Below are 13,585 nucleotides of genomic sequence, written 5' to 3'. Positions count from 1 at the left end.
ATGAAGTCTAGGCCACCTCGACGCGTCCTGACCTACCCCACCTTTCAAGACGCGCTCCATGCTTAATGACGATGCCGATCTAGGAAATATCAACTGCATTCATCGACATGGAACCATGCTATAGTTGATGACAACAACTATTAGATTCCAAACACAGTGCCGCCTTGCGTTCGGCTTCGTCGGCAAACAAATTTAGTTACAGAATGGAAACTCACCCCAAGGGCAAGCATACCTTACCTAGCAGCCTAGGTAGACATGCGGACACAATTGAAGCATTGATGCCTGCCTGTTTAGTAACAGCTACCCCTTCCCAATGAGTACGTTGCTCTGCAGTAAGGGGTTATCAAACGTTGGCAGGTATATTGGACGAATAACAGAACCGGAAAACAAGGGTTTGCACCATCTATGATCATAGTACCTACCTAAGGTACCTTACCTACCCCAGTAGGTACCTACTTGCCCAGATCGACAGGGAAGGTACCCAGAGGGATTGTTATTAACCGTTTCGTGCCATGCGCCGGACAGTCCTGCGAGAGGATAATCTTTTTACTCAGATCACAAACGATCGAGGCTCTTGCTCATCATCAATGTCATTTTCAATAAATCGGCAAGCAACATAACGGGAATTGCTAGCGTTTGTCTATACGTTAACAACAGAACAAAACACTCATCTTGCAAGGCTTCATCGCCAATCCTCACGATGCTTCTCCTCCGTTTCTTCATGATACTCTTCACCTCCTTGGTTGCCGGCAACATTGCGCCGGATAGCTATCAGAAGCCTTTGGAGTCTGAGCGCAGCCAAGCTCTGTCATCCCCTGACAGTGACAGAGTTTACGAGGCGTATGCAGAGTCCTGGCTTGTTTAGCTTTGTGCTCCCTCAAAGCACATCACTATGCTGCAATTGACCTTTGAACTGACTCTGGATTCTAATTACAGACTTCTTCGGTCCAAGATCATTCCTGAAGGTGCGTCCAGCAACGGACCGAGGAGGATAAATTCGGATCCTCCGGAGTCAAGATATCCGAGAATATGCCCAACTGACTTGGCATGTACTGTCGGCTTACTATGTACTAGTCATTGATGATTTTGAGCTTAATTACCTGTTCACGGCGCAATGGCCAGGAGGGGATGAACACCAAGCAAATCTTGGCAATGACGTTGAGCCAGGCGACTGGATATCAAAACCACCATCGATAACGCTCAGTCCAGTTGCCCACATTGTGGCAAATCTGCTTTGTGGTCCCGCAGCCCAGGTTGACCCGAGCTTGAGTATGGCCAAACTGACTTATGTGGTTGCCCTGACGGACCCTGATGCCCCATCACGCGACGACCCTGAAAGGTCAGAGTTCTGCCATTGGCTTGCGGCTGGACACCCTGTCGTCAACCCCAGAGTGCATGTTTCCGACTGTTATACTTTGTCGGTTTCTGGCTTGGAGGATTTGCTTTCGTACCGGCCACCTTCGCCTCCTGCAAAGACGGGCCCGCACCGCTATGTCTTTGTCTTGCTAGCACATTTTCCTCCAACATTGGATCCCCTCAACCTCACAAGGCCAGAGAGAGACTGGGGCAGCAACGGCGGTGTCAAGCAATGGGCCAGGGAAAATTCTCTGGTTCCCATCGGTGAGTTGACCAATGGCAGGGCTTGAAACACACCGAAATCATCGAGTCAGATTCTGATGCATGGCATAATTCAGGGTCCAACTTTCTGTACGCTCACAATCCGGACCAGTAAAAATCCAATCCCGTGTTTAATGGGGACGGTGGGTGCAGCCGAAACTCGCATAGTCGAGCTTTTGTCTGGCCAATGGGCGGCGCGGCCGGGAGGTTTTCATTACCGGACCGGATTGGTCAAAACTACCCAAGATACCTAAAACGCCGAGTCACTCGGACTCTGGGTTGTGTTTTCGAAATGTATCAAGCCAGCCAGAGTCGAACATGGTGATTGGGTCGGCTTATTCAGAATATGCTCACCTCACAGAGTCGCAGCTGGGCAGAGTCAGTTCGGCACAGTTGTATGCAGATAGATGGACTGGTTTTGGTATCTGATTATGAATGAATCAACTGGGTATTGTTACATGATGTGCTTTTGATAGCTTTCCCTCGAGGCTAACAAATTGATTGGTAGAAAAAGAACAAGTTCGCCGTATTCCATGCTCATTTTTTCCCAGTCTAAAAATAACAAAACACGCTAAGATTGCTGGTATTTTTAATATGAAATGAGGAATCGGTAGACGCCAATCCTCATGCACGACTATTTTGAGTCGCTCGTATCTGCTGATCCTTTCAGCTTTGATAGGGGATCCGGCCTCGGCGATAGGATACTTTCATTGTCATCAATGGCCGGCGTGATCTTGATGGGTGGAATGCTTCTGCCGTTGCGCAAAAGTGCTGGTGCTGGTGCTGATATACACGACTCTGCGTGTGGCTTCTCTGTATAATAATCTTGTGTTTCACTTTCGAGGGGTTCCAGAGTGCTCCTCTGGTCAAAGTCGTCATCCCCCTCGATGGCTATTATTCTCATGCCCACGTGTTGTTGCCCACACAAGTGTGGCTTTTCTCGCTGCCCGTAGGCGAGGTCGTGGCACGATTCGCTGGGCTTGGGCCTCGACGGCACGTAGTCGGTGCTCTGCGTGGCCCTGCTCTTCATGTCTCGTATGCTGCTCACCTCGAGGTTGGACTGGATCCCCGATCGGAGGTTCATGGGCTGCCGGGATGCTCCGGACCTCGACCAAAACACGGGCGGCATGAGGAGGTGGTGCCGCCTGGGCGTGGGCCGACCCTCGGTCTCGGTCGTGGGCCCCTGGTGGTGGTGCTTGCTGCTGCTGCTGCCGCTACTGCTGCTTCCGCTGCCGCCGCCGCCGCCGCCGCCGCTGTTCTTGTCCTCCATGTTGGTCTGGCTCGGGCAGACGCCGACCTCGGTCACGCCGCCGCCGCTGCAGCTGGTGGAGCGGCCGTACCGCACGCGGCGGTTGAAGAAGAAGCGCGACGCGCCAAACGACGACGACTTGCTGTAGCGGTCCTCGCGGTCCGAGCCCAGCTTGGAGCCGAGGCCCAGCGCCCGGTTGAGCCACGGGATCCGGTACAGGGTCTGGCGGAGCGCCGGCGTGCAGGAGCATATTATCAGGGCGCTCAGCTCGGCGATGGACCAGATGAGTGGCTCGGCGAGGAGGACTGGGGGACACAAGATCAATGTCAGTTGTGAGTAGGAGAGAGGGTTTGGGGGTGGGGATTTAAAAAGAAAAGGGGGAAAAAAAAGAAGAAAAAAAAACTAACACATTCCGTCATTGATTGTGGTCTTTGCAGCCTCGACGACCCTCTTGACTGATATGATGCAGAGACTGCTTCAAAAGGTTAGTCGTCGCCATGATGCCAAGTATGCCGTATACTTGTTTTGCCAATTGCTAGGGGGGTTGACTAACAGAAGGCCCAGGGACAGCATGAAGCTGAGGCCGATCTTTTTGGTGACCGAGATGAGCTGCAGTCCCCAGATAAAAGGCATGGGTTCAAGGAAGAGAATCCAATCTGTGCAGATGTTGGATACAAACTATATTGGCGAGGCACAAGTTAGCAACGTTGGTCGGGAAGAGAGAGTGAAAAAGAGAGTGAAGAAATGGAATAAAAAAAACAATAAATAATAATAACTTACGCCGAACCACCACATGGTCTCAATGTTGATGCAGGTTCCCTCGAGGCTGGGGTCCCAAGCCTTCGCCACGGGCCGGCACTGAAAGATGTTGACAAAGGTCTCCTCGATGGCCTGGCACAGCACGTAAAAGATGATGCCGCGGTTCAGCCACTGGACGTATCGGTTCGGAATCAGGCGCAGGTACAGCACGGCAAAGGAGCACTTTGCCAGGGCCGTGCCGAAGCTGAAGCTGATGGAGCAGACCGGGATGAGCTTGAGGTACTTGGCGTAGTTCTCGGAGCTCATTTCGCCGGTTTTTGTACCCAGCCCAACCGAGGCCAGGGCCATGACGAAGCTGCAGAGGACCACATTGAAGATCTGTTTTTTTGTTGGTTTGAGTTGTCGTTAGCGTGGGTTTTGGTTTTCGTTGTCGGTCGGCTGAAAACTCTGTTTGGGGTTTTTGGGTTTTTTTTTCTTGCAGAGGCTTTACTTACCCAACTAAAAATTATGAATACTAAAGAATGGCAGTAAAAAAGTCTCCCATGTCAGCATAGGAAATTCCCCTCACGATTCCCAAAAGGAAAAAAAGGTCCAGATAGTAAAAAGGAACAAAAAAACAAGAAAAGATCGGCCAGCCGCACTAACCATCATCGGCGCGTAGTCCAGTCAAGGTGAGCCGTGCCCATGTTCTCGATCCCACCAGCAGGCCGGTCAAGGCCATGAGCGAGGCCGGGGCCGCGTAGAGGGCGGGGGTCAAGTCTCCAGAGTTGGCCATGATGAATGCACCGCAGCGGGTATCCAGGAGTCCAGAGTTTTCTTTTTTTGGAAGAGGCGGTTGGTTTTTTTGTTGTCGTGTCCGACGCCGAAAATAGGGGGTTGAAGAAGGTAAATAAAAATATAAAATAAACCAAAGGAATAAAATAATAATAAGAAAGTAAAAAAAAAGAAAATAGTGTTTGTCGATGACCTTGGGGTCCAAATTATGATCCCATCGCAGGGGGTTTGGAAGATTTCCTCATTGATGGCCTCCTTCTGTCATGCCGCTTTTTGCTTTTTGGGCCTTGTCCCATCCCGCAGTTTTGGTTGATATCTCTCGCTCTTGCTCTCTTTTTTGCTCCTTCCCGTTCCTGTATGCTTTGATGGATGTCGTCGTGTTTTCGTGGGGTTCCCTTTTTGTTCTGTTTCCTTGCCAGTCTTCCCACACGGTCCGTACCTTGTCGTTTTTTTGCCAGTTGAGCCCCTTTCCCTTTTCTTTCCACAGGCTCGCAAGACGTCGTAATGCGGCTTGTTTAACAAGCTTCCTGGCAAGCAACCCTCTCTGCGCTGGAAAACCCCAGAAATTACAATCCGGGGCCGTTCAGGGTCCAATTGTTATTCCTTGGAATAGTGGCAGGATATACTAGAGAAGAATAAGAAAAAAAATATCCAATGCCCAGGCCGATATGTGGTAATATTGTGGAGTGATGATGATGACGGAGGGAGGAAATCACGTTTCCAGTCCCTAGAGAGAAAGGCGAAAGGAGAAAAAAAAAGGGGGGGTGTTCAGGGAAAAAGTGGGAGCGGTTCTTCCACGGTACCCTTTTTCAGGTTCTTGCCGTGAGCCGATTGCCAGGCTCAAAAAGGCAAAACCGGGAAGGGGGCGTGGGAGTGTGCCAGCAGCAGCGTAGATATTTAGGGTGGCTGCATGGCCCTTGGACCAACTTGCGAACCCAAAAATACGAAAACACGCAAGCGTAAAAAGAGTGAATTGAAATAAAATAAAATAAAAATAAAAATCCTAATTGATTTAAGCTTTCCGGGGGAATTGAGTCGTGTGTTGCATTGCAGTAGCTGCGGGAAGTGGAGGGGGGGGGGAGAGACAAGGACAAGGACGTGTGGGTTTTTGGTTTCCCGGCTCCCTAGAATGGGGCGATCTCAGGATCGACCCCGGCTGTGTGGGGAGAAGGGGGGCCATCCCGGACTACTCCATAATACAGACAAATGATAAATGGGTTTCTTTTTGTCCTTTTGGTTTGGGTTTGCTGCTAGGAGCCGCCGGTTCATCCACATTAGGGAGGCACCGTAGGCCTGAGGTGTGTCTGTCTCTATAAAGTATGCTGAAAGATGATAATAAAAAAAAGTACGTGCTGTCATTTGGGACGCACCGTTGCCCCAGCCTACTGCCTAAGCTACGTATACGTAGTAAATATGTCATCTGCGGAGATTTTCCCGCAACTATGGCTCGCGTGGGTGGGTTGGGAATGTGGAAGGCGTTTTTTGCCTGTTGGAAGCAGGTTACAAGCTGCAAAATAACATTAAAACATTATGTCACCGCTGTGCTTATTCTGCTTCACCATTCAAATGATGACATGTGTGAAGATTTGTATACCTGAGGTAGCCAAAGAAATATTACCTTGTACAAAATACCACTGTTGATGGCTACGATCCTGGTGGGGGACCGACAAGACCAGCCCTGTCACCTTGTCTGTGCGACAAAAAGGCTGGACTCTTGGGAACACCAGTACTATATGCAAAGTACCATGCAAATCTCTGTAAAGCTGCATATTATAGTACTTTTGTGCGTGATAAACCAGTGGTTATGCGGTCTGCTTCGCGATCTGATGTTTCTTGAGACGAAAGAACAAAATGATGCCATTCTGCGTAATGCTCCTCTGTTTCCCTTCTCATTTGGTCGGCGACCACCTTCGGCGTCCACATGGCATTTCTTGTTCCTGAGGGGGACCTCTACGACAGTCAGGGTCGTCCACCACAGGGGGGAACCCGACACGGTTAATAGTGGATCGGCACAAGGTCAGTTTGTTTTTTTCTTTTTCTTTTGTTTTGTGGGATGAAGAAAATGATTTTCCCCGGCCCCAGGGCGTGAGCGATCATCCCAGCTCATGTCAACAGGACCCTTACCTTTTCTTGTTTGAGGATTTTGAACGGCATTCATCAGGGATTTCCTGCGTCTGCCACGTAAAATGTGCACAGTCAAGGTGGAACGGGGATTCGTGTCCGAGAATGACGAAAGAAAAGGAAACAACGCAAGCGACAGAGACAGAGACAGAGAGACAGAGAAACAACAGGGAAATTTGCACACAGAAACCAGTTCCTATTAAAAATTCACCAACAAATTGGCTCGACTGGAACAGACGAATTTTCGGTTCAACTCTATATAGCATCATCTATGATCACGTAGATTTGCAGCACATCAGAAAAGTTCAGGGTCCAAAACCTCGACGTGGTTCGAACAAAAAGTAAATGCCATCGTGAATTTCTTTTTCCCTTCGTGCCCCGTACCTGCCCTCAACCAGACCCCCTGAAATTAATTTGGCGAGTGCATCTTGCTTCCCGTTCTACTCACCTACTTTGCCCTTGCACCACTAGTAAACAGATGCACCAGGTCGCAAGTTCGGACCAAAGGCCGGCCTGGAATTACAGTAGACCGTGGCTGTGGAGTCCCAGGGCGGTAGGTAATCTAGGCCCCCGCCATGAGCATCTTTACCTCCAGTGTACCGACCGGGCAGGCAGACTTTTCGGCCGGGAGCTGCTAAGCTTACAGCGGTGAATTGCCTGTTCAGGACTAGACCGGGAAGTTTCTCGACGGGGAAAAACTCAGATCACCGACAATACCAGTCTTTGACTGGCCAAGACTGGGTTGACACACACAAGACGCACGTGGGTTTTAAACCAACCCATCCCCAGGAAAATACAAGACTAAAAAAACCAACCCAGTAAACGTTTTAAGCTTTAATCGTAGATGGAAAAGCCCGCCTACTCCCGTTTAGGAAAAACCGACTAGAGAAAACGCGGATGCCGATTAACCGACTCGGTTTAGTGCTGCTGCTGCTGTTCCATCTTCACGGATTTTGGTCTTTCTTTTGTGTCTGCCCCTTTGTTGCTTCTTTTTTTGACACGGCAAGGTTTTCCATGTGGCTCGAAAACAGAGTCAATCTGTTGTCTTGATTCTTTCGTCGCTTGTAAAATATGTCTGTCCAGTTGGCTGATACACGTAACGGTAACGGTCTGGTGGTTGCGGCTGGACGATCATCTGTCACGAGTGTGACAAAACCTAAGTCCCATATACTTGAGCCAAATGAACGGCAAGATTCAATCTATTCGTGGGACTGAAATCCGATCGGAAGGTTTTGAGGCCCAAAGCGGTGGCACGGTCGCATGTGAGGACGCAGTGATATCATATCAACAACGACGGTGATGTATACAGGCTGTGCTAGACTAGAGACAATAGTAAGAGTAGTAGTAGCCTTTTTTCAACATGGTGGTGGTGATACTGCCAGTCGACAGTGGGAGTTGTAATTATAACGGTATGGTTGTCTCAGGTTATAAGTAGCAATATATGGCCATCATTGGACGCTGCTTTTTTGCCAGAGTACGAATGGGATTCGAAAAAAAGCATGCATGCCTACTAATAAATTAACTCACTCTTGATACAGACGAGGCATCAAAAACGGCCTTTTTCCTTGACGGATAACCGGATTTAGTCCGGTACTTTTGTCGGCTCACGTCTGGTCGCCGACCATATGTAAGGCACCGGGACGTAGATGGGACGAGTCGATTGCAAAGGTTTAATCTTTTTTTTCTCCATGGGTCTCGGCAAGCTCGGGAACCAGAGACAAGCGCTAACAGAAGAAGGAAGCCTTTTTTAAATCTTGGCATTTTTGGTAAAGAGTTCGCGCTTTTTACGACTATTCCAGCCTAGCCCTCCCCTCCACCGGATACCGGCCCCAATATGCAGGAGACTGCATATCCGTTAAATTTTTCCCTACTTGATGCTGCGAAGTATGTTTTTTTGAGAAGCCTTATAGCAGCAAGCAGCTCGTGTGCGAAGGTTCCAGGTCTAAAGTCGTAAGTTACGACCGACACATTGGCACATTACCAGAGAGATATACAATCGGTACAGAAACTACATTCATTAATCGTGGGCCAAACTAGAAAGTACTTACCGTCCAATAAATGGCATTTATCTTAAAGCTTTATACCTTATGGAGTACGAGTTCGCCGATGCAGCAAGTATTATGACAGTTCCCAAGCATGTTGGAATTTTGGCTTGTCTTTCCTGTTTTAATTGTTATCGAATTGATTTTGGTTTTCGAGCAGCGTGCCAGCCCATAGGAATTTGACCGCCGATATGCTTATATGTGGCCTCCGTATGTGACACCAGTCAATTCTTCGGAGGAATTGACAAAACACGTCCCAACTCGGCTTCATTTGTCAAGACTAGACCGTTTTCAATGCCGTGTCCTTTTTTCCCACCGGTGCAATTTATACTACCGAATACCGAGTAGCTCCGGCATTGTTTTGATACCGAATCTGTCAGGATGGACTAGGGTAGGAAAAAGAGAAAAAGAGAAAAAGAGCGATAAGATAAAATTCCTGCCCCCAGAGTGAAACGACCCTTGACTGGTGGCACCAGAAACAAAAACAAGACTCGCCTTTGGTGTTCCGACTACTGTACTGTAATCCCCATGACAGCGCATGTAGCTATAGCCTGCCTATGTAAGCAGCAAACAGACGACGACATGGGCAAGGTTCGTCCGCGTGTCGCCGGGCGCCTCTCGCGCTAGAGCCGTCCTCCATCTTCGATCTGGGAAATTAGTGCAGCCGTGCAGATCGGGAATTATACAAAAGAAGAAAATTAATTTCATACCGAACGTTTTTCGGAGATTTTCCATATATAGTAATCGGCCGGGCAGCCCGCCAACTATGGTTCCACGATCGACATTGTATACCTATTTTGTACTCCACAATTGTTCACTCCATCCAGCTCCACGGTATGTATAATTGCTCATCTACCTCTGCGCATAGGCTTTGATCGAGTCTGAAAATCTTTGCAACTATCCAGGCCTGATGTTACGTTGGTGGCTACGTCAAGATTAAAATCGCAGCCATTGAATTGGGACCTCTGTTGTGACACTAGACTACACAGGTATGAGTGCTTGCATTGACTTGTGCTATGCGTGGCTTCTTAGTACTCGTAACCGTGATATAGAATGTAAAGCGCCCAAGCCGGAAAGCCATTCCCACTACCGGTAAACTTTCAACTACCGGCCGGCTTTCACGTAACCGGCGGCAGACTTTCCAATACCGGCCGGCTTTCAAGTACCGGCGGCAGACTTCTCAGTACCGAGAGCTTTGTCAGTACCGAGAGGTTTCTCGTTACCGGAAAAGTCGGTACTATTGGTGGTGAAAGGAGCTGCCGAAAGCTTATTTTTTTCCCCCGAGGTTTTTGGATTACTGATTACTGAGAACCTACCGTCCCAGAGTCCCCTCGTTTCCAAAAGAAGGAAAGGCGAAATAATAAGGTGAATACCGAAAAAAAAGGTGCGGTGGGGAAATCGGACGGGTTGGGTAGATTTTAGAAGCAGCTGGTTTGACCGTCTTGGCAGACACACGTCTGTTGTAGCCCCAAACTCTGCATGATATTGAAGACATACTAAGCCTGCGTACCTGCTTGATGTTGCCCCAGAGCTACTGCATCTACCACTTTATGCCTAACTGCATGTAGCCTAGGTAGTACCTATGCCACATTTATCGCACAGAAAAAAAAGGGGGGAAATAAAGTCACTACGCGCCTTGACGCTAAAGTAGGAAGACTTCCAGAACGACAACTGGAGTCATTACCACACATTTGGGTAGGTAGATGAGACGCAACCTTATTAATCTAGGCTGGTTGGCAACCGTGTGCATCACAATTTAGCCCACTTGGACACGTAAATTTACTATATACAAAGTATCAGGCTTCGGCCAACCCTAGACCTATTCTCCAACTATGATAAACCTGTTCAGCAAAAGACGAGTTACGAAAGCGGATAAATTATGTTTCCAAGTCTCGCTTCTGTTGAACTATACGATCATCCATAGTAATCACCGAGTCGCATCTTCAGCAAACACAACTCACGAAAGCGTGCCAATGATTGTCCTGGTCTCGCTTCTGATGAACTATACCATCGTCTATTGTAGCAAAGCAGAAATTTTCAGCAAAACAAGGCAGCTCGTCAAGGAGGGGCAGTTGAATTTTGTATTGTCGCTTCTGTTGCACTGAACCATCATCTACTTTGTACATCGGAAATCTTTCAGCACATGCCATTACGCAGACGGTCAAATCAAGTTTATAGTCTCGCCGCAGCTAAACCATACTATAAATGATGGTGTCCAAAGAGGGCTGCCACGCGGGAGTTTTTTGAGGTTAGTTCTCCCGTTGGATCAGTCAAGACATCAGGCTTGAGGTGGGTCGGTCGGTCTTGTCCGGAAATGCAACCACCAGAGTCTGTTAGAGTGTATGTGTCCATGGGGGCCCTTGGTGGCTTGCAATGACCGTGTGCTTGCACCATGTCAATCGCCCCCCCCCCCCCCCCCCTTGCGGTTCCAATTATTGGTTGGACGCTAGCACGACAACGAGGCGTGCTAGCTTCACCATCAAGCACGCTTGTGCCTGGATGTCACACCACTTCTGACTAGCCACCGACACGCGCACTATCGTGGCCGGATGGTAAGGTGGCCATCGACAGCCAATCTGATGATTCGGAATAGCTTGACGTCGCATGGAGAGTTGTTCAACCCTTCTTCGAGGTAGCCATCGAGTCCGAAGAGGGAGGGCGGACTGGATTCAGGTTGAGCTTGTCAGAATCAGGCCGTGACCAGCAAGTGTTACGCGGCCCAGGCCGACTGCTCATCCCAAAGGACGAGGGCTTGACATGGTAGAAATGGCAGAAGAAATGAGATGCGAAGAGCCCACTATCAAGGAGTGCGAGCCGACACCTTCCACCGGTGCTTGCAGTCCAATCTGGTTCGCCATGTCCATGGCTTCCGCGATGGAAGCAGACCATGTGACCTCGGGCGAGCCCGCCATGCCCTTCCAGATGTCCATGATTTGGAGCGCCGAGTCGTAACCAAATACCTGCTTGCCTGATACGCGATGAGAGTGGCTGGCCAGGATCACACGGTCAAAAACGAGGCCTTGGGCCTTGCAGTGGCTGACCACTGCTTCGGCCATGGGAGCGGTCTCACGGAAGTGAGACTGGTGACCAAAGATTAGCACTTTGGTCCTGGGTACCGACTGCGAGGGGCTATTTCCCTCTGAAGCAGCGGCATCCTGGGAGCTACGGAGCGGGTGCGCCTTGTCAAACTTGCTGGCCTCGGTGAAAAACCAGTTCAAAGCCACCGGGAGACTCAAATCGTTGTGGGCCAGGTCCAAGTACCAACGAGTTTGTTGGCCGGGTGCTTGAACGACCTGAAAGCGACCTGGCCACTGATAATCATGAACAGCCTGCATTATGTCCTCCTTGCTGAGCTTTGTGCCCAGTCTCGCCTCCAGGTAAGTATTTGCCAGCCTCGTCGCGAGAGCGAGGTTGTAACGGGGCCCAGGGAGCAGGAGCTCCGACCTGATTTGGCCGGCCTCTGGAGGGATGGCTTGCTCATCCGCCCCATCGACAAACATCAAAGGGCAGTCGAGCAGTTTCGCCTCAGCCACGAGCTGCTCCCTGGCTTCGGGAACCTGCGGGACTGATATGGCGGTAGTGCCCCTCCTCATGATTCCGGCTTTGTTCCATGCAATCTCGGACACGTTGTTGCCGAGGAGGCCGACGTGATCGAGGCCGATGGTGTTGAAGCCGCACGCGACCGGGCGGTCCCACAGGCTAGTCGCGTCAAAGCGGCCGCCGGCGTGGACCTCGTATATGGCCACGGCGACCCCCTCCTTGCGGAAGATTTGCGCCGACAGCAGCGCCAGCAGCTGCAGGTAGCCCGGCATGTCGTCGACGCCGCCGCCGACGTGGCGCAGCAGCGCGTCCCAGACCTCGAAGAAGTGCCGCGTAAAGGTATCCTCGGACACGGGCGCAAAGTCTATGCGTATCCTCTCGCGCTCCGACACGATGTGCGGCGACGTGTAGAGCCCGACCTTGAGCTGCTGGTTTTGCTGCGCGCCCGGCGCCGCTCGCGGTCCTGCCGCGCGGGCCTTGAGGTGCGCCCGGAGGAGGCCGTCGGTCCACGCGCATGTTCCGCCCTTGCCCTTGGTGCCCGTGACGTGGATCACGTCGAATGGGGTCTTTGTTCGGTCGTGGCCTAGGGCCGTCAGCCATTCTCGCATGCCGACTTCGTTGCCGCGAGGCGGGCGAGGTTTGCCGCCGGCATCGGTGATGATTTTTCTGAAGGCCCGGGAGCGGGAGGTGAGGAGGCGAAGCGCTTCCTGGACAAGGGCAGCATGTTGGCGGTTAGCCGAGGTGAAGCGATTTCCGTGGAATTCGGTGCGCCGACTGGATATCTAGGAGTAACTAACCTGATAGGATTTTGACATGGTTGTCGTGATGGATCTGGGCGTTGTTTTTTTAGGCCGAAAACCGGCGCTAACTAACGGACGGGACGGTGGTGGTGGGTCCGGAGATGCATCTCGATTGGAGTGGATCCAATCAAGTGGGCCAGGGTCTGCGCCGGGCAAGGCCGGTCATGGGTCGAGAGCGAGACACGCAAACTGATTCAACAACGCAGATCAGGAGTACCGTCTCGATACAGCTGGGTTGTTTGACTAACACAAAAGCGTCGTGAAAGAGTGCAACCTCGAGTTATAGGCTGGGTATGCACAATCAGCATTCGGGTCATTTGTTTCACAGGCTGACGAATAACAAATCCCTGTCGCCACGACCTTGATTGGTGCCTGGCTGTATGAAGCCGTGCCAAACGGCTTCCAAACACTGCCACTGCCTACTGACACGTTTAATACTACCTTGACAATGGATATCAACCACAAACGCCGAGTAACCGCCATCGGTGATGATCATCACAGCTTGACGATGGCCGACGGTATACTTGAGTCGAAGAGCCGAAAATGTTGGCTCGTCAGGCTTGTCGGCGCCCGACTCTTGTTGCCATCATTCGCCATTCCATTATGGCGTCAAGCTCGGTTGAGGGGCCCGAGAAAACGGACCAGTATCGTGGACCTCCGAACCTGGTCACTGTGAAATCCAG

General features: G+C 50.6%; 4 protein-coding genes across 4 annotated transcripts; 2 read left to right on the top strand and 2 right to left on the bottom strand.

The window, feature by feature from the left end:
- Nucleotides 1-700: 700 nt before the first annotated feature.
- MGG_01399 (lipid binding protein) lies at nt 701-1,732 on the top strand (the record flags this gene model as incomplete). The annotated part of the gene is made up of 4 exons (XM_003714296.1): nt 701-840; nt 937-965; nt 1,075-1,620; nt 1,695-1,732. The coding sequence occupies 4 exons, from the start codon at nt 701-703 to the stop codon at nt 1,730-1,732; spliced, it is 753 nt and encodes a 250-aa protein (XP_003714344.1).
- Nucleotides 1,733-2,251: 519 nt separating this feature from the next.
- Nucleotides 2,252-4,588, bottom strand: MGG_01398 (uncharacterized protein; the record flags this gene model as incomplete). Its single annotated transcript, XM_003714295.1, has 6 exons — nt 4,271-4,588; nt 4,120-4,139; nt 3,647-4,003; nt 3,420-3,544; nt 3,274-3,338; nt 2,252-3,171 (listed from the first exon to the last, which is right to left on the bottom strand). The coding sequence occupies exons 1-6, from the start codon at nt 4,398-4,400 to the stop codon at nt 2,252-2,254; spliced, it is 1,617 nt and encodes a 538-aa protein (XP_003714343.1). The 5' UTR covers nt 4,401-4,588.
- Nucleotides 4,589-9,144: 4,556 nt separating this feature from the next.
- MGG_15691 (uncharacterized protein) lies at nt 9,145-9,812 on the top strand (the record flags this gene model as incomplete). The annotated part of the gene is made up of 3 exons (XM_003714294.1): nt 9,145-9,153; nt 9,543-9,551; nt 9,615-9,812. The coding sequence occupies 3 exons, from the start codon at nt 9,145-9,147 to the stop codon at nt 9,810-9,812; spliced, it is 216 nt and encodes a 71-aa protein (XP_003714342.1).
- A 1,482-nt stretch (nt 9,813-11,294) lies between these two features.
- MGG_01397 (uncharacterized protein) lies at nt 11,295-12,947 on the bottom strand (the record flags this gene model as incomplete). The annotated part of the gene is made up of 2 exons (XM_003714293.1): nt 12,900-12,947; nt 11,295-12,809 (listed from the first exon to the last, which is right to left on the bottom strand). Exons 1-2 carry the CDS (start codon nt 12,915-12,917, stop codon nt 11,295-11,297), a joined length of 1,533 nt encoding a protein of 510 aa, XP_003714341.1. The 5' UTR covers nt 12,918-12,947.
- Nucleotides 12,948-13,585: the final 638 nt, after the last annotated feature.

The sequence above is a fragment of the Pyricularia oryzae genome, chromosome 2, assembly GCF_000002495.2.
Source record: "Pyricularia oryzae 70-15 chromosome 2, whole genome shotgun sequence".
In the NCBI taxonomy this organism is placed as follows: domain Eukaryota; kingdom Fungi; phylum Ascomycota; class Sordariomycetes; order Magnaporthales; family Pyriculariaceae; genus Pyricularia; species Pyricularia oryzae.
Note: the sequence above shows the minus strand (reverse complement) of the source record. Positions and strands in the feature narration are given on the sequence as shown.